The 19,492-nt window shown below is 41.0% G+C and overlaps 1 protein-coding gene across 2 annotated transcripts; it reads right to left on the reverse strand.

Moving 5' to 3' along the window:
- Positions 1 to 1,976: 1,976 nt before the first annotated feature.
- Positions 1,977 to 16,231, reverse strand: LOC106599321 (junctophilin-1). Of its 2 annotated transcripts, XM_014190491.2 has the most exons (6): positions 15,567 to 16,231; positions 10,990 to 11,752; positions 7,317 to 7,435; positions 2,761 to 3,455; positions 2,478 to 2,574; positions 1,978 to 2,293 (listed from the first exon to the last, which is right to left on the reverse strand). In XM_014190491.2, the coding sequence occupies exons 1-5, from the start codon at positions 15,943 to 15,945 to the stop codon at positions 2,494 to 2,496; spliced, it is 2,037 nt and encodes a 678-aa protein (XP_014045966.1). In that variant the 5' UTR covers positions 15,946 to 16,231; the 3' UTR covers positions 1,978 to 2,293; positions 2,478 to 2,493. The 2 variants fall into 2 exon arrangements, with proteins under 2 accessions (XP_014045965.1, XP_014045966.1); XM_014190490.2 differs by having other exon boundaries at positions 1,977 to 2,574; positions 2,667 to 3,455.
- Positions 16,232 to 19,492: the final 3,261 nt, after the last annotated feature.

The following is a 19,492-nucleotide window of genomic DNA, read 5'->3' on the forward strand; positions in this document are numbered from 1 at the left end:
TGAGCAAACAGAACATATTATTCAAAAAATAAAACCGAATATGCATGCTTAGCTAACTAGTCACAACAAAAATAAAATAATATATTGATGACACTGAATACAGTAATTAGACTTTCACATATTTAAGACAATGACCCCTCTCACTACTGTCTTATCCAAAGTAAACTGGAACGTCATGGTAATGTTATGACATTTAGCCAACCATTTACTCTACCTGAATGCATTCAACACACATAACAAGGTGTTATTGCGGAGTAGGTTTTCGAGCATTGGGCTGCTTTCACAACCATGCGAGTTAGTAAGTATGAGGTCCAGTGTTGGTAGGCTAGTTGTGGTGTTGGCTTGGCCAAATTAAAGACGCCAAACTATTAAGGAAACAATTTGACATGCATCAACCAACCAACACATGCAAAAAATCGAACAATTCCTCAACATTATTCTACAAGATGCAACTGCATATTTTCTAATTAAAATCAAACCAAACAAATCACTTTATTCTTATGTATTCTCTTCATGTGCCAATCAACTGTATATGTTATATTCAAGTGGCAATAAATCAATGTTGGACGCCATATTTCCTACAAAATAGGGAAAAGAAGAAATTGGAAAGTCATATGCTTCCATTTGAAAATTAACCATTATGCCTTTATTTCACAAAACACTTTAGACTAAAAAATGTTTGCACATTGATCCTTGATTGCACAAGAAAAACTGGCAAAATCTATCTGCAAGTGCAAACCACTCCCAAAACTACAGTCCTTTGCCTTAAAATCAATCAAATTACAAGCAACCAATTTGGTGCAATATACTGTAGGGTCAGTGTGCATAAAGTACACTGTGTGAATGACTAGCCATGTTAACAAACTTTATCACTGGCTGTATATATATATATATATATATATATATATATATATATAGAGAGAGAGAGAGAGAGAGAGAGAGAGAGAGAGAGAGAGAGAGAGAGAGAGAGAGAGATAGATAGATAGATAAATGTGTTTTATTGAATCAGTCAGAAAGTGATTCAATATCCCAAATTTAGCTCTAAATTACTATTTTTTATCACAGTGTTGGTTAACTATGTCATCTCATAAGTTCGTGTTATATGTAGCCAGCCTCTAGCCAATATTTTTATTTATTTCACCTTTATTTAACCAGGCAAGTCAGTTAAGAACAAATTCTTATTTTCATTGACGGCCTAGGAACAGTGGGTTAACTGCCTTGTTCAGGGGCAGAATGACAGATTTGTACCTTGTCAGCTCGGGGATTCAAACTTGCAATCTTTCGGTTACTAGCCCAACCCTCTAACCACTAGGCTACCCTGCCGCCCCATAGCTGGTTAGTCAAAAACATCTGTGCCTGTATACTGCTAAGATACTTCAATTGCATATAAATTACTCTCAAATTGGACTATTTTGAAATATGTCCTCACAATAACTGGAATTAAATGTTGCAATTTCTTTCAACTGAACTGCTTTGTGTAACATAGGCTTTATGGAAATTCATTTTAATTTGAAGGATCTTCAAAAAGTTTGAGAAATACATGGACTAGACTTAAATAAATACTATCTTATCTTAATAATTTGTAATAACTAAGGATAAACAGACAAAGGGAAAAAAATGATGAAAACCTAACAGTTACTAACTAATACATAAAACAAATGCACTTGAAACAGCCCCATGCACAAGTATGTCCTAACATGAGAAGTTAGACAAGGCTTTAGCAGTGGGGAATGGAATAAGACTGGTGAGTGCCACTTCGAAACATGTATGATTTCTTATTGACCAAGTGAATAGTATAGTGAACACTGAGACACACCAAGACGCACTCCCAATGCAGCAAAGTCTGCCGAAACACATTCCTCTGGCAGCCTTGTGCACTGCATCTCCCCAGTAAAACGTCAGATGGTAAAATAGTAAGGCAGCTGTTAGCTTCTGTCAACTAAAAGTGCATCTCTGAACAAATCCCCCCCACCCACCCCCCTCCACATCCCCCCTGTCAGGGAATATGAAGTGGCAACGCACTTGATTGGTAACAGCTTGGATCAGCAGATTGTTTTTTTGTTGCTTTCCCAACGACTGCTTGCTTCAGCTTTCACAGAACCAAAGCGAGTCACAAATCATCGCCAGCGAAACTGGGCAGCGTCTGGGCCGAATGGTCCTGGTCTCATCTTTCTCCAATGTTTTACTCTATTTACAGTCCTCCTTTGCCTGTGCTTGACCGGCGCCATTTTTAAAGGCCGTTGACGCAAATGCAGAGAGTTAGGGACCTATGCCACTAGTTTTGATGAGTTCACTGAAGGGTCAAAACAGTTAGAGGGTTAATAGTTATGTTGAATCACATTCAGGCTTATCTGTATCATAATATATCATGTAAAACTTGCAATTTACACTTTAAAATGTAATGGGAAAAAAACTACTGTATCACAATGCTCTACAATTCATAACATCTGAATAGATGTTATTAAGCTGACTCTTACCTCAGTCCAGATTCCGTCAGGTTAAAAAATGGACAAAAATTATTGCTAGACCAATATTCAACAGCATTACAAGGGCAACCAGTATTGAGTTAGGACCCTGTGAAGTAGGAAAGACAAAGCTTCAGGAGAACATTTCAATAACAGCATTTGAAAGTTAGCTAGGCATTATCACAGAAAATATGAGACTACCTTTGATGTTTCATACGTTGTTCTGAAATGACACCTTTCTTTCTCTTTGCTTCAGTTTTCCCATTTTCATCATCATACAGTATGAGTTACTTACTGACTCTTCCTCTACGAAATCCGTGGTGATCTCCAAGCTGGCTTGTTTCCTAGTTTCTGCTAGGCTTTTTGGCTTATACGAATCTTGTTTCTTAAGTGTTAGCTCAGGTTTGCTTCCTTTGGCTGCTGACTTTGGCGCTCCAGGTTTTGGGGTGGGTGTCCTGTATTGCGCCATAGGTTTTGCGGGCAATGACATCTGGGCGAAGGTGGACGGGGTAACATGCTCCTCCTCTACTCCCTCAGGTTCATCTGGGGGGATCTTCACGTCTGCCTTCATGTAGTAGCCGTGGTACTCAGTGTCAGTGTGCAGCTGTCCATTGCCAGGGCTGACGGGGACCGACTCCGCCATCTTGAAAGTTTTCGGTTGAGGAGGCACTTCTTGTCTTACTTCCTGTTGCAACGATGTCTTAGACACTGCCTTTGTGATGACCGGGGCCTGGCTCTCTGCTGAAGGGGTTTTGTTCTCTTTCCCTGGCTTGGGGGTGATCTTGCTGAAGAAGCTCTTCTTGGGCTCTGGGGCTGGCGCTGGTGGGGGTGTTGGTGGGGGAGAGGGCTGTGGAGTCGCAGTGGGAGAGTGGTCTGGGGTTGTGCCTTTACGGTAGAAATGAGGGCTACTTGAGGGGGACTTTTCTTTCTTCTCCTCTTGGACAATAGGTTCAATAGGTTCATTGAACCTCTGCTTTATATAATCAGGGCCTAGAAAATGGAAGGACATTATTATCATACAGTCTTTAGCTATACTAAGTCCATGTAAACAGTGATCTAATATATCACAATGTTTGAATTAATGCCATGTGTTTATATCACAATCAACACAAATTCGTTTTTTCCCCCCTCAACTAGCACTTATGGCTGAATCCCAATTTCAGATTCGGTTATAAACATACACCTAAATATTATTTTGTGTTGCTTTTGGTAAATCATAAATTCACATTTATTCATTGTGAGTTATATCATGGTGAGGATGCCTTTTCTGCGTCCATGATTTAACATATGGAGTATTTGTTCCTTAATAAGGATCTGACCCTTTTATTCAATTTCCGCCTAGAATGACATACCCAAATCTAACTGTCTGTAGCTCTGGGCCTGAAGCAAGGATATGCATATTCTTGATACCATTTGAAAGGATACACTTTGGAGTTTGTGGAAATGTTAAATTAATGTAGGAGAATATAACACATTAGATCTGGTAAAAGATAATACAAAGAAAAAAACATGCGTTTTGTTGTGTTTTGTTTGTATCATCATCTTTGAAATGCAAGGGAAAGGCCATAATGTATTATTCCAGCCCAGGCGCAATTTAGATTTTGGCCACTAGATGGCAGCAGTGTATGTGCAAAGTACAGATCCATTGAACCATTGCATATCTGTTCAAAATGTTGCATCAAGACTGTCCAAATGTGCCTAATTAGTTTATTAATACATTGTCAAGTTCATGATTGTGCACTCTCCTCAAACAATAGCATGGTATTCTTTCACTGTAATAGCTACAGTAAATTGGACAGTGCAGTTACATTAACAACAATTTAAGCTTTCTGCCCATATCAGATATGTCTATGTCCTAGGAAATGTTTTTGTTACTTACAACCTCGTGCTAATCACATTAGCCTACGTTAGCTCAACCGTCCCACGGGGGGGACACCGATCCCGCAGAGGTTAATGACGTTTCAAAGCTGCCCCAGTTGGTTTATTATTAAAGGTTGGAAGGATTCTCGACATTCTCCTGACCACTGATGAGGCCAACACTGTCACACAGCTGACACAAGTGGAGTTTGCAAGCCAACAAAGTTGATACCTTTCTGATGCAAGCAGTGTTATCAAATGGAATCATGGTTCATAATATTTATTATACTATTAATAGCATCAAAGTGCTATGATCCCTTACTAAATCTCTACAACCTCAGCAGTTGTTCGTGAAAAGCCAATCAAATCACAAAGATAAATCATTGTTAATAAGACATTTATATGGCATTAACAAACAGTAATCAGAAATGATTTAAATAAAAGAGAACAGCGCACATGAAAAAATACTATAGTAGGAATGCTATAGTATTCACTGTAGTGTTTTTTGCTGGCTTTACTGTAGTAGTCACTGTAGTGTTTACAGAATACTATAGTATAAATACTGTAGTAAAAAAATAGCAGTATATAATATTGTAATTTCTGTAGTGTTTTTGCGGACTGTAATATACTGTAGTTTTTACTGTTGTGTTTTTGTGGACTGTATTTACTGTAGTGTTCTTGTGGACTGTAGTATACTTTAGTATTTACTGTAGTGTTTTGGGGGACATTACTGTATTTACTAAAGTGTTTTTGTTTGATCATCTTTGACATAGAAGGAAACCTACTGGAGAAATACTAAAGGAGCAAATGTTGTAGGTGGGTAGGACTAGAGTCTGAACGGAGAGTTTTCTATAACCATAGGGAACACACCATGTGGTGTATACTTGGCATGTAAGTTTCTCACTTATGGGTGGCACAAATTGGGATATGGGGGAGGGGAAAGGGCAGGGTATATGCAAAGGAAATACTGTACTATTTACTACAGTAAAAAAAACTGTGTAGTGCTTTTGCTGATATTTCTTTAGTATTTACTACAGTTTTTCTGAGGGGAATAATACTGTAGTATTTACTATAGTATTCTACAGTATACTACAAAATTCTATACTAAATATTACACATGATCGAGGGATACTACAGTGTGTAGTATAGTATTCAACAGTATAGTACAGTTTACTACAGAATTCTATAGTAAGTACTGTAGTATGCTATAGTAAACTGTGAGCTTGCAAGCTGGCTGGTTATGGAACATGATTATTAATAGTCGGTGATATACACTATCCTGGCGTCAGGTCAAGTGTATAAGGTTTAAAGAGCCTATATGGTCCAGACCTGAGCAAGACCATGTGGTAAAAAGAGGAATGCCCAACGATGACATAAGACCACAGACCTACATGCATACAGGAGTTAAACGTGCATGAGACCGTAACACGAACACTACAGTCTCTGATCACACTGAAGAACCACCCTCTTACAAAACTAAGCAAGCTGACAAAAGCTGAAAAAATAATTTTAATTTGTACAAGAATATGCTGTGCCGTACAACGTAGACATTCAGCCAGATCCAAAATGATTGGCACCCTTGATGAATATGAACATTTAGAAATTATATTATTTTATTTTACAATTGCTCAGAGAAATAGATTTTGTTTAACAAGTAATTTAAAAAATCTTTAAAAGATAGGGGTCAAAATGATTGGCATCCCTGTTTTCAATACCTTCCCCTTGTGAGGATAGCGACACTGAGCCTTTTTCTAAAATGTTTTATGAGATTGGAGAACACATTGGAAGGGATCTTAGACCATTCCTCCATACAGAATCTTTCCAGATCCTTGACATTCTTCATCTGCTCTTATGGACTGCCCTCTTCATTTCAAACCACAGGGTTTCAATGGGGTTCAAGTCCGGAGACTGAGATGCAAAATGTTGATTTTGTGGTCAGTTAACAATTTTGATTTGTGCTTGGGGTTATTGTCTTGCTGGAAGTACCACTTGTGGCCAAGTTTCAGCCTCCTGGCAGAGGCAACCAGGTTTTTGGTTAAAATTTCCTTGTACTTGGTAGAGTTCATGACCCCGTTGACCTTAACATGGGTCCCGACACCAGAGGCAGCAAAATAGCCCAATAACATCAAAGATCTACCACCATATTTTACCGTAGGTATAAGGTACTTTACTGCATATGCTTCTGTTTTTCAACACCAAACACACCACTGGTAAGTGTGGCCAAAGAGCTCTATTTTAATGTCATCTGAGCATTGCACCAGTTCCAATACAAGTGCCGTGCAGTTTAACTCCAGGCGGTGCTATGGTCAGATGACATACACACACCAGTGGTGGATTTGTGGGTATCAAGGATCTGGAAAGATTATGTATGGAGAAATGGTCTAAGATCTAAGATTTAGAGAAAGGCTCAGTGTTGTTATCCTCGCAGGGGGAGGGTGCTGGAGTATTGAAAACAGACATGCCAATCATTGTTAACCCTATCTTTTGTAGATTTTAAAAAATGACTTTAGAAACACAATCTCTTTCTCTGAGTAATTGTATGAGTATAAAATAATAAAGTTTCCCTTTTTCTTATACAGTACATCATAGTTCAGTATTTGTATTATTTATTTAATACAGTCTTTTTTACAGTCTTTTTTGCTCAAGGGTGACAATAATTATGGACCTGACTGTACATCGATGCCACAGAAACATGTTCACTGTAATATAAAATATTGTACTCATAAATATGTGACACTTGTTATCCCAAAAAACACTGACCTTGTATTTTTCTGAGGATGAAAAAGACCCCAATGTAAATTATGCTAATTATATTCCTCCCTAAACAGATTTTCATTTACATTTGGAACATTTGCATATACATCTGCCCCAGACGGAAAATAAAGAAAAACACACAACCCAGACACAAAAGGCATTGGACAAAGGCGATAACAAGGGGCTGTGAGATAAATAGATGCTGGGGTCTGATTGGGCAGGTTGGGTACGTTGGTTTACCTGGCTGATGGAAGTTGGGAGACAGTTCCCTGGCCACTGCCCTGGCGATGTCTGAGTCCTGACTGGCTGACTGACCGGCCTGGTCAGCAGCATCACCTTTAGTCCTGGCGTGAGCCGTTCTGGATGAAGGCAAAGCAGAATTAGAGCTGGTTAGACTTGGAAGGGTACATACCTGGGTTCAAATACAATTTGTTTACTTTTAAATACTTTTAGCATATGTTTGAGCATGTTGTTTGAGAGTCCAAGAGCGACAGAGTTTGCACTTTTGAGACCGTTCCATTGGTTTTATTTCTCCAGACAAGCCCAATCAGACACAGTTAAATTATACAAAATATTTCAAATACTACTTGAAGCCAGGTCTAGGAGAGCAAATAAGCACTACAGATAGACACTTCCAGATAGACACTGTCCTTAGTGTCTTATACGGTTGAGACTGGAGAGCTCAGTGGCGCTACAGTGTTCCCAATAAATACTGTTGGAGCCAAAGGTTTTTCCAACATGAAATAACATTAGAAGTAGAGAATTAAATAATTAAATAGTATGGTTATCGTGCAGTCTCATGTTCTTAGCAGTAAAATGCATATCCACTGTGTGATATTCAATAGAAGGCATTGTGTCATTCATCACAACCATCATTTTTGTCATTTCTGATGAAACTTTTTTTCAAGTTAGATATTTGTGTTGCATTTACTTCCTTTCGCTCAAGTAAAATTGTTTCCAAAACAAACAATTTACATGCATTAACATACAGAATACCATGATATACTTCTTTATACTTGTCAAGATGTACAATATTTCAATGGTACAAGATTCATTCAATAGTGTTTCTTTATAAACAGTTCAATAAGAGGTAGTTGGTTTTACAACTGTCTGTGTGAGTGTCATTCAGGGCCTCTGAATACAGAGGAGTACAGGAAGATTTACATGGTGTCTCTTGAACTGAATGTATCCTTTCAACAACTTTGAGAAAGTCTTAACTTTTCAAATGAAGGTGGATAAAAATGAGTGTTTGAAACCAATTAAGCTGACAAGGGCAAAAAATGTGGTCCTTGTCTACAATTGAATAAAACGTATGCTTTGTCAACCTTAATCGAAGTGTGGACGTTCTCTTTTTTCCCAACTACTGACTATGCAGTTGCATTTTAACAACTTTAGAGGGCACATGACTACAGAAGCTTACATTGTGTATTGAGGAAAGTCTTTATTATGTGCAATTGGCTTTGTCTCATGTAGACATCTGACAGTTTCGCAGTCAGTGAATCACTGTGAACCATGTGAACTCCATATGCATATAGTGCAGATGTGCTGTTGAATGAATCATGCCATTAATCTGTTATAGAGAGAATTTGACAAATATTTGATTGAGTCATCGTGCACTAACCCGCCCATGGGCTTACATAGCTACAGTACCGTACAATGAGGAGTACAACATGTTGTACTTATATTCAAGTAGGCTTCCATAAAGCATTCAAACCTGGGGCCATAGGCTACACCAAATCACATGGCTCGGGGAGAAAAGAGAGTGAGCGAGGGCACAGTAGAAAAAGGCGACTTGAACCAAGTTTAAGAAGCTTTACTGGGAGCTCGTTAGCAAGTCTAGGAGAGCTCGGAGGGAAGATGAGCAATAAACCACCTACCCAACACCTATTCCCAGCCAGATAGACTGACTGAGTAATCCACCAGATGATAGTGGATGGTGGGACAGAGAGGGGCTACAGTATCAGCTCAGCTGCTGCTACGCTGTATTCCTGTCAGGTGTTGATAAGCCAAGTCCTGCCTTGCCTTATTTAGTCAGAGCTCAGTGCTGACTGACACACTAGAGACTGCTGGCTTTAAATGTGAGGAGAGCAGAGCTAGCACACGCCGTCCGGTCTGGTCTGGGAACTGCTTGCCCTCCTTTCGTCTCTCCCTCCCTCTCTCTCTCCCCCTCCCTCTCTCATTCGCTCCCCTGGGCTTCCACCCAGATGACGGGAAGAGTGACGCAAGCCGAACCCGGTCCGCACGTTCCAAAGCTCTTACCACACTTATCAACTCAGCCGCATAACGGTCTTCAAAGGCAGAGACATTCATTTTAGACATTCTGCCGCTGCAGGGACATATTTCTATTTCATGACAGGAGGAGTTCCTGTGATGGTGAGCCTAGATATGAGAGCCCTCATTAAAATGTATACAGATGCCAGAAAATCTGGATAAAGAACATGCTAATGATGGATTCTCATCCAAGAAGATTACAAGGAAAGGGGGATGGGTGGGCATGATACGGCAATGAAGGGACTATTTTTATACTGTAAACAGATAGGGGGTGGGTGTTTCACATGGTAGTATATGTCCGTGCATTGCATTCAAAGGACAATAGTGCAGTTTAATGAATATTATTGTTTAATGAAGCGTTGAAAGAAGTGATAGGCTACTAACAATATGGTTGGAATTTCTTTCTCTCTGAGTCTTTGTTTCTGATTCAACTTTAACTTTATTTGGAATAATTCCAAGTCCAACCCATGTCATAAGGACTTCATAGACCATGGCTTTGTACTTCATATTAGCTATCTCACATGTTCTAACATGAACCAGAGATATTACTTGGCTGGCTCAAGTTGATGTGGGTGTCTAAGAGAACTACCACTTCAAAAGTTCAACAGCTTTCTCCTTGCTATTCCATGCCCTGGCAAATTACTCATTGTCACCCCTTGCTTTTGAAAAGGCAGTAGGCACAGAATGTGGGCCTAAGACGAGGAGAAAAATATTTTCTATGTAGTTTTCCAGCAAAGAGCTCGACTTCGTCCAACAAGCAGCTGTGTATGGTTTCGGTGTTCCACCTGATCGCAATCAAATGTATTTCAGACGAGCCAGATTTCCATGCTTATAATACACAGTCAGTATTCTGGTCTGAGAGATCTTTTTTAAGACTGAGCTATCTCTGAGGTTTATGTCTTGAATATGTTTAAACGAGAGCATGCGCCTCAATCAACTATGAACACTGATTAATAACCTCATTCTTTATAGAACTCTTGCAATTGTTGACAGTCTCTCACCTGCCAATATTCACAATTGCATGTGTCGCAGGGTCACACCCTCACAATGATGTGAGCAATATGGTTGTACTATGATTTGTCTTGATTTGATCCTCACTATTTGGATCACTACAGTGTGTATCAGATTGTTCCATTGTGTCATTGGGCCACTGTCTGAATTGACCATGTGCTGAAGTTCATCATCTGAACTTTAAGTCTGTAACATGTGTTACGTGTGTCACATGTATGTGCAAAACATGTTTCACTGTCTGTGTGTGTGTGTGTGTGTGCGTGCGTGCGTGCGCGTGTGTGTGAGAGAGAAAGTGAAAGACGGAGAGAGCGTTGGAGAAAGTTGGAAAATGTTGGAGAGAGGTAGGATAAGGTGACACCAATAAAAACCTGACCCTAGTTGAGAATTCCAACCTGTCAGCCATTCAACCTAACCCAATCAGCAGAGCTGACCTGGAAGCCCACGCAGCAGTAGGAACCATCACCACCAACACCAACACCACAACATGGCCTGCGTCCGAAACGGCACCCTATTCCGGAAATAGTGCACTACTTTTGAACAGGGCCCTTAAAGCTCTGGTCAAAAGTAGTCCACTGCATAGGAAATAGGGTGTCATTTCAGACGCAAGCATGCACATTGAGAAAATGATTACCTTGAAGTGGCTATTTCTACTTTTGTTTTGGCAATAGCTGCTGCCCGTATGGCTCCTTCCACAGCCCGATCCACTTTCTGTTTAGTTTTGGTGTTTTTGAGAGGAATGAGCTGTTTCTTGATGCCTCGCGCCAACACATTGTTTTTATATTTCCCCTCTTCTTTGGTGCCGTCTGGGAACATTGTGCATCCGTAGCCATGGCGTTTGTTGTTCATCCACTCTCCCTCATACTTCATCCCGTTGGTGCGCTCGCTGACACCAAAGCCGTTCCGCTTGTCGTTCTTCCACTCCCCCATGTAGGACTCTGTGGTGGTGGCGTCTACATGGTCCTCCAGGGGCATGTACTCATCAACTCCATCTCCAAAGCTGATGGTGGAATTGGCATCGCTGGAGCTGATTCGGCTGATGGAGCTGGCGGCATCACTGCGGGCAGAGCTGCGTTTGCTTGATATGGACGACCTGGAGTCTGACTTTCTGAGGTTTCTGAGGCTGCCGAACAGGGATCCTCTACGGAACAGGCCCTTTTTCTTCTCACCTTCGCCTTCGCTGTGGAAGTTGAGAACAAAGCCTCCTCTGGTGCCGGAAAGGCTGTCTGACAGGTCGAGGTTGGCATGGAGGACGGTGCCGTTGCTCTGTTCGCTGCGGAGCGAGGCCAGCGAGGTCCGAAGAGGCGAGCGAATAACCGTAGCCATCCCGTAAGGTACACTTTGCCGCACACCATATCCGTGTCGCATTCCTCCTGTCCACTGCCCCTGGTACGTACCTGTTAGGACAACAAGAAGTTGCAAAAATTAATACAAAGGTTAAGAAAATCCTGAACGCACATTTTTGTCATGATCACAAAATAACCATTTGGGGTACAACATTTGAATATTACAGTTGATTGGAATCTCTTTACACTAGCCCAATGTCAATCCAAGCAATTGAAGTGGAAACATCTTTAAAAGTACTTAATATCCTTATTATATTGGAAACTTTTCATTGAATGGATTGAAATCATATACAATACCTAATCTCACCCATGTACTGTGATTCTGCTGTCAGTCAGACAGACCTGTATGTATTTCAAACCACATTCAAGATACCACGTCCATGACGAGATTCACATTTCAGTATTTGTTTCTATCGTGATTTACTATCACTTCATCATTTGCTATTCATATACTCTTGGCGTTATGCCAAACCAGGCAGTCTTTATGGCAGTAGACATACTAGAAAAGCATAGGCTACCACTGGTACATAATTAAAGTTAGTGGCCTTCTCTTCTCATTGTAAAGACATGTGCTACAATGTTTGTTTAGGTTTTGGAAAGTTGGCAAGGATCAGGGCCTTTTGGGGGCCCTAAGTGAGGTTTGGTTGGGAATTACGATTTTGCCATTTTAAAGCTAATTTCATGCAATTTTACACATTTGACATGACTTCCCACTGGGCATAGACATCAGTTCAACGTCTAGTTTTTAATTTACATTTGTTGAGTTGTCAACTAATGTGAATTCAATGTGTAATCAACAACAAATGTCACCATGTCATTGGATTTAGGGTAAAATTTGGGTGAAAAAAATATGAAATGCCCTTATGTTGATGACTTTTTGCAAATACAAACAGTTTTCCACATTGATTCAACATCATCACATAGATTTTTGGGGTTGAAATGATGTGGAAATAATATTGATTCAAACAGTTTTTGCCAGTGGGTTATGGTATGTTAATATGATAATTGAGTGAGAATGACTAACAAAATGAAGGGGGACATTTAATTTTTGTGGTCGTTGGCCCCCTAGCGGCCGGAGGCCCTAAGCGACTGCTTATGTCGCTTATGCCTGAAACCGGCCCTGGCAAGGATGAAGGCATTACTATGGAGTATCCTTATCTATGATTAGATAGGGCCTAGTGAGGTTACAACAAGTGCAGTGGTCCAAATCTGTTAGCCTACTTTTCAAAGATGAGCTCCCACCCAGTAACAACCTGTCCTGAAACAGGCTGTGGCATGAAGGAGGGCCTGGGAACTGTAGGCTATGGCCACTCATTCTACGGCCTAATCCCAAATTAACCACTAGACCCTATACCCTATGCACTTGTGGAGATCTGATACACTTTGATTGGTATAAGCAATATAGTGAAACTTCCACCTAGCCCATCAGAGGGCAAGTTAGAGCTATTATCATAATGCTTACACCTTTCAAATTCTCTCAGATCTCCACAAGTGCATAGGGCATAGGGGTTAATTTGGCTTTCCTTATGCTTCCTGCACACAAGATCCATTGGAAAGCCTGCTGTTTGGCAAAAGTCACTCATTTCAAACAACGAAAAGGTGGAAGTTAATTCTAAAAGAAAACAATCCTGCCACACTCTAACAGTAATGTTGAACCCCACAGTAACACTGACTGACCTTACATCATCACAACGTCAGTTGACACTCCAACTGTGTTTTTGTCATTCAGATATGTGTTTGAAGGGGGAAGCGCAAAATGCCAAGAAACCACACATCACAAGCCTTCCCACCATTTCAGCAGCTACAGGGGGTCTACATTTCTAAATACATACTGCATTCTGGTGTGCACTCAATTCGATATGCCACTCTGTCCATCATTATTGCTTCCAAAGAGAAGAATGTGCTATTTTAAAGAGGTAAGTAACATGAGACATTGGGAAGTTTGTCGGTCAAGCCAAACATAACTCCATCTGTCTTACTATGTGAAATAAATCAGCCTAAACACAATTAAGTTACTGAACAAAATCAATCTTAACACATTAGGAGGATAGATTAGGGCACTTTTGAAAGGCTTCATGTCAGTGACGAGTATTTATATTTTGTTGAGTGACACTGTCCCACTGATTCCTAAACTGACTGATCCTATTATGACTCGGGTACCTTTTACTTGCCTGCCTACCTTAACTCTTTGCTCCTGCCAAACGCTACGCCACGCCCACAAACGTTAGTTTTCTCCGCAATGAAGTACAGCATGTAGCAAAGGATAGAGCAGCTAAATAATTCAGTTTGAGTCGTCAGGCAAACCTTTCACTGCTTCAGATTGTCAGATTCACAAACGGTGTTTTTTTGCTTTATAAATTGAACCAGTGAGTGATATGAGAGTGCTAGACGACCCCAAGCACAAAAGAAAGCACTCGAAGCCATGCTTGCTCAGGGGGAACCGGCTAATACCGTTTGCTCAGATTTTGTTGGATCTGGCCCTCAGGCAATGCTCACTTTATCTTCTGCAATTCCAGCCCTCAGACTGCAGTCAATGTCCACATTATCTTCTGAAAATCTAATTATTATGTTGTTATTTGTGTATTATGCCATCATATCTATTGACTATCACATTGCGTGAAGTAAGATATTGTGGTGTGTTTAATTATCTACTAATGTCTATTGACTTTCCTACAATCCATTATTGCTCTCACCTGTAATCAATATATAAAACCCTATCAATCGATGCTATGACTCAGCAAAAAGTAGATTTTTCTCTCTGGAATAGATATAATTTATGCAAGTGTGTGTGTGTATGTCTATGCTTGTGTGCCCTGGCACAGCCTGGTCTCAAAGACTAGACTTAACATAGTAAATGTAAATCCAGAACGCAATCAAATTAGTATGATAATGTACGTTTGGTATGGTTACTTAGTAAGGTGATTGGTTGTTTGGGGTGGATGGGTGGCCGTATAATGTGAACAAGTTCAAATCTCATCACGGACAATCTTTGCTAATTAGCAATTTACTACTTTTTAGCTACTTCGCAACTACTTAGCATGTAGCTAATCCTTCCCATAACCTTAACCCTTTTAGCTAATCCTACTCTAACCCTAACGCTTTAACTTAAATCCTAAACTTGACCTTAACCCTAACCCCTAACCCCTAGCCTAGCTAGAGTTAGCCAGCTTGCTAACGTTAGCCACCGAGCTTGAATTCATGACGTATACATTTAGCAAATTTATAACATAATAATGAATTTTGCAAATTCGTAACATATTGTATGTTTTGCAAATCAAAACATTTAATACAAATTGTAATTCGTAACATATCATACGAAATGGGGTGTCTCGGATTTAAGTACAGAATAATATGAAATGCTCTAAGACCAGGTTGCCTGACATTACAACTTCATGACCACCTGCGCCTCCAACACAATCTTTGAAAACAACAACCAACTCTAAAACGACTTTCTATAGAAACTACTGTACACTAAATTCCATAGTGCAACAAATGAACAAAGATCAATAGTTGTCTATAGATCTGTCCTGGGTAAAGTCAAGTGTGTCTGAGTGATATTTCTATTTTTAGCCATGACCTCTATGGGAGTATGCCTTCAACGTTAGGTTATGGAAGAGCTCAGCGCTGACTGAACAGTACAGTCCTATATCAATAGAGTTCAGTGGTGTGGCACTGGCTATAGTTAAGGCAGGCTTCTCTACTCTAATCTTTTGCAATTAATGGAAATAGTAAACTCTTATACTACAACTGTACTATAAATATACAACGAAACACTTGTGGAAACATGTGCCCCCTGCTACACTGTAACAAGTGAGACTGCCTTACATGTAGCCTACTAACCACAAACGGTTACTGGCACGCTTACCTCCATCACCATACGTTTCAACTCCATATCCATCTTGTAGACCGTTACTCCATGTCCCATCGTATCTGGCAGGCGTGTGGAGACTTTGCCGAACCCCGTATCGACCTTTAAATCCATGAGTCCATTCACCACGATAAATCCATCTTCCCTTCGATTCCACACCGAATCCGTGTCGTTTCCCCTGTGCCCAGTAACCCTGATACACGTTTCCACTGGGCCAGGTGTACACCCCCACTACCTCAAAACCATTGTTCCAGGACCCGGAGTATTCGCCTTGGCCCTTGGGCCCGGTACAGACGCCATGCCCATGGGCTTTTCCATCCTCCCAGCCACCGCAATATGTGCCACCATCGTCAAAATCGAACCGTCCGCCCGTCATTCAGATTATGAGGGGAGAAGAACGAGTCGTGGTAGCCCCCGGATATTGTGCTGTCCCTCGCTAATCCAGAGCGGATTTCAACGAAAAGTAGCAGCACTGAAGCGAGAGTCCGGTAGATAGTGTGGTGTGGTGTTGTGGTTGCAAGCAGAGATTAATTATTGTCCCTGTGTGTATTTGTGGTGGTCGGCTAAAGAGGTACGTGGGAAGAAGAGAGAGAGCGCCACTACCGCTGCCAGAATCACTCCTGGTTTATTTTCTGATGATCTCCTCTCTTCCCTCTCTCACAGCAGAGAGATAGAGAGATAGATAGAATGGTTGGGGGTTGGGGGGGGGTTAATGACGAAAATGCCATGACATTATGTAATTCAAAAATATAAATGATATCTGCTTTTATATTGGTTTCAACGTTAAATCGATTATAATTATAACCCTGCTTGATATGTCCGTATTGCTTATAGTATTGGTATCTTTAGGTAGGCTAATCAAAAATAACATAAGGTTTTCTGTGTGTAAACTCTATCAGAGTGTTAAACCCATAGAAATAGAATCACTCATAATAATTCAGTTTAGGGTGTGGAATCAGTGTTCATTGACTATTAATATATGATTATATGAATCTCAACAGTTAGATAATGATGTTGAACTGGCCAGTTGTGGTGGTGGCAAACATAAATGAATAGCTAGGACTTTTATCAGCACAGAGATGAAACTCATGTGCTGACTGATTTCAAGAGAACAGGGACATCTACTGAGCACTGCTAATATCCTGCAGCATTATACATGAATCAGGACATTGATGGGTGTTGGACTAACGTCAGAAGAAGACAAAGACTAAGTCATTATTTAAAACAAATCTCAAATACACTATTAATAGGTTACAATACCTGCTATAGTTTTTGAAGGAGATTGTAGCCTAGAAACTATAGGACATGGCAACAGGCAGCCGCTAGGTCTTACCACTGGGTGTCAGTGTGTACATCGTTCATCTGCATTGCAAAAACAGTAGATTTTCAATAGAAAATTAAAATTGGACCATACATATGCCACTGGGTAGAGATTAAGGGGACTTTTCTTACCAGCATCCCATTGACAGGTTAACCCTAACCTTAACCAAACCCTTACATTTCCCTTTGCATGTCAACCATATCCCCCCTTTTCCCATGCCACAGTCTACAATATATACAGTTGAAGTTGGAAGTTTACATACACTTAGGTTGGAGTCATTAAAACTCGTTTTACAACCACTCCACAAAGTTCTTGTTAACAAACTATAGTTTTGGCAAGTCGGTTAGGACATCTACTTTGTGCATGACACAAGTCATTTTTCCAACAATTGTTTACAGACAGATTAGTTCAACTGTATCACAATTCCAGTGGGTCAGAAATTTACATACACTAAGTTGACTGTGCCTTTAAACAGCTTGGAAATTCCAGAAAATGATGTCATGGCTATCGAAGCTTCTGATAGGCTAATTGACATCATTTGAGTCAATTGGAGGTGTACCTGTGGATGAATTTCAAGGCCTACCTTCAAACACAGTGCCTCTTTGCTTGACATCATGGGAAAATCAAAAGAAATCAGCCAAGACCTCAGGAAAATAATTGTAGAACTCCACAAGTCTGGTTTATCCTTGGGAGCAATTTCAAAATGCCTGAAGGTACCGCGTTCATCTGTACAAACAATAGTATGCAAGTATAAACACCATGGGACCACGCAGCTGTCATACCACTCAGGAAGGAGACACGTTCTGTCTCCTAGAGATGAACGTACTTTAGTGCGAAAAGTGCAAATCAATCCCAGAACAACAGCAAAGTACCTTGTGAAGATGCTGGAGGAAACAGATACAAAAGTATTTAGAACTACCGTAAAACGAGTCCTATATCGACATCAACTGAAAGGCCGCTCAGCAAGGATGAAGCCACTGCTCCAAAACCGCCATAAAAAAAGCCAGACTACGGTTTGCAACTGCACATGGGGACAAAGATCGTACTTTTTGGAGAAATGTCCTCTGGTCTGGTAAAACAAAAATAGAACTGTTAGGCCATAATGACTTTCGTTATGTTTGAAGGAAAAAGGGGGAGGTTTGCAAGCCAAAGAACACCATCCCAACCGTGAAGCACGGGGGTGGCAGCATCATGTTGTGGGGGTGCTTTGCTGCAGGAGGGACTGGTGCACTTCACAAAATAGACGGCATCATGAGGAAGGGGAAATTATGTGGCTATATTGAAGCAACATCTCAAGACATCAGTCAGGAAGTTATCGCAAATGGGTCTTCCAAACGGACAATGACCCCAAGCATACTTCCAAAGTTGCAGCAAGATGGCTTAAGGACAACAATGTCAAGGTATTGGAGTGGCCATCACAAAGCCCTGACCTCAAGCCTATAGAAAATGTGTGGGCAGAACTGAAAAAGCATGTGCGAGCAAGGAGGCCTACAAACCTGACTCAGTTACACCAGCTCTGTTAAGAGGAATGAGCCAAAATTCACCCAAAGTATTGTGGGAAGCTTGTGGAAGGCTACCCGAAATATTTGACCCAAGTTAAACCATTTAAAGGCAATGCTGCCAAATACTAATTGAGTGTATGTAAACTTCTGACCCACTGGGAATGTGATGAAAGAAATAAAAGTTGAAATAAATCACTCTCTACTATTATTCTGACATTTCACATTCTTAAAATAAAGTGGTGAGAGGGGCGGAGCTAGCATGTTGGAGTGAACGGCTGTGTGTGAGAGGCTCCTGCAACTTTTTTGCGAAATAATCTAACTTAACCTACTTTATAGCACTTTTTACAACAAACGTTTCTTTCTAATACAATATTGTAACTTTCTATGTGAAAATGCCGAGTAATAAGCGACCAAAGGACAATAAATCCACTTCGGAGGCCTACTCCCCGCCAAACAACGAGACAGACATGGCGGAAGGCACAGGTAACAACGTGACACTTACAGAACTTACCCGGGCTTTGGGAGAACTACGTGTTGCTATAGCTGAGGATCTTAAGGCTACTATTGCTGAACTGGACACTAAAATTGAGAGCACCATTCGAACGGTTGCCTCGCAGGGCCAGAGTATTGTGGACCTTGAGAAAGCCTCTGAATTCAACGCTGGTAGGATCGACGAGTTGGAGAAGCTATGCACGTCATTGCAGGATAGTGTGCAGAGGCTTTCTGTGAAAGTGGTCGACCTGGAGGGTCGATCCAGACGTCACAACCTTCGCGTTGTTGGGCTGGCAGAGGGGATAGAGGCTGGCTCTCGCCCCACCGACTTCTTCGCCAAGCTATTGAAGGATGCAATGGGATCGGATGTTTTGGCTTCAGATCCCCAACTGGACCGTGCACATCGCGCCCTTGTCCCAGTGCCTCGACCGGGCCAACGTCCTCGCCCAGTAATCATCTGCTGTCACAGTTTCAAGACCAAGGATCTTATCCTGCGCGAGGCTCGAATGAGGGGCAAACTGTTACATAAAGGGCACCCCTTCCGTGTCTACGAGGATTATGCGCCCGATGTGGCAAAGCACCGCGCCGGCTACAGAGATGTCATGATC

The sequence above is a fragment of the Salmo salar genome, chromosome ssa03 (genome assembly GCF_905237065.1).
Source record: "Salmo salar chromosome ssa03, Ssal_v3.1, whole genome shotgun sequence".
Lineage (NCBI taxonomy): Eukaryota > Metazoa > Chordata > Actinopteri > Salmoniformes > Salmonidae > Salmo > Salmo salar.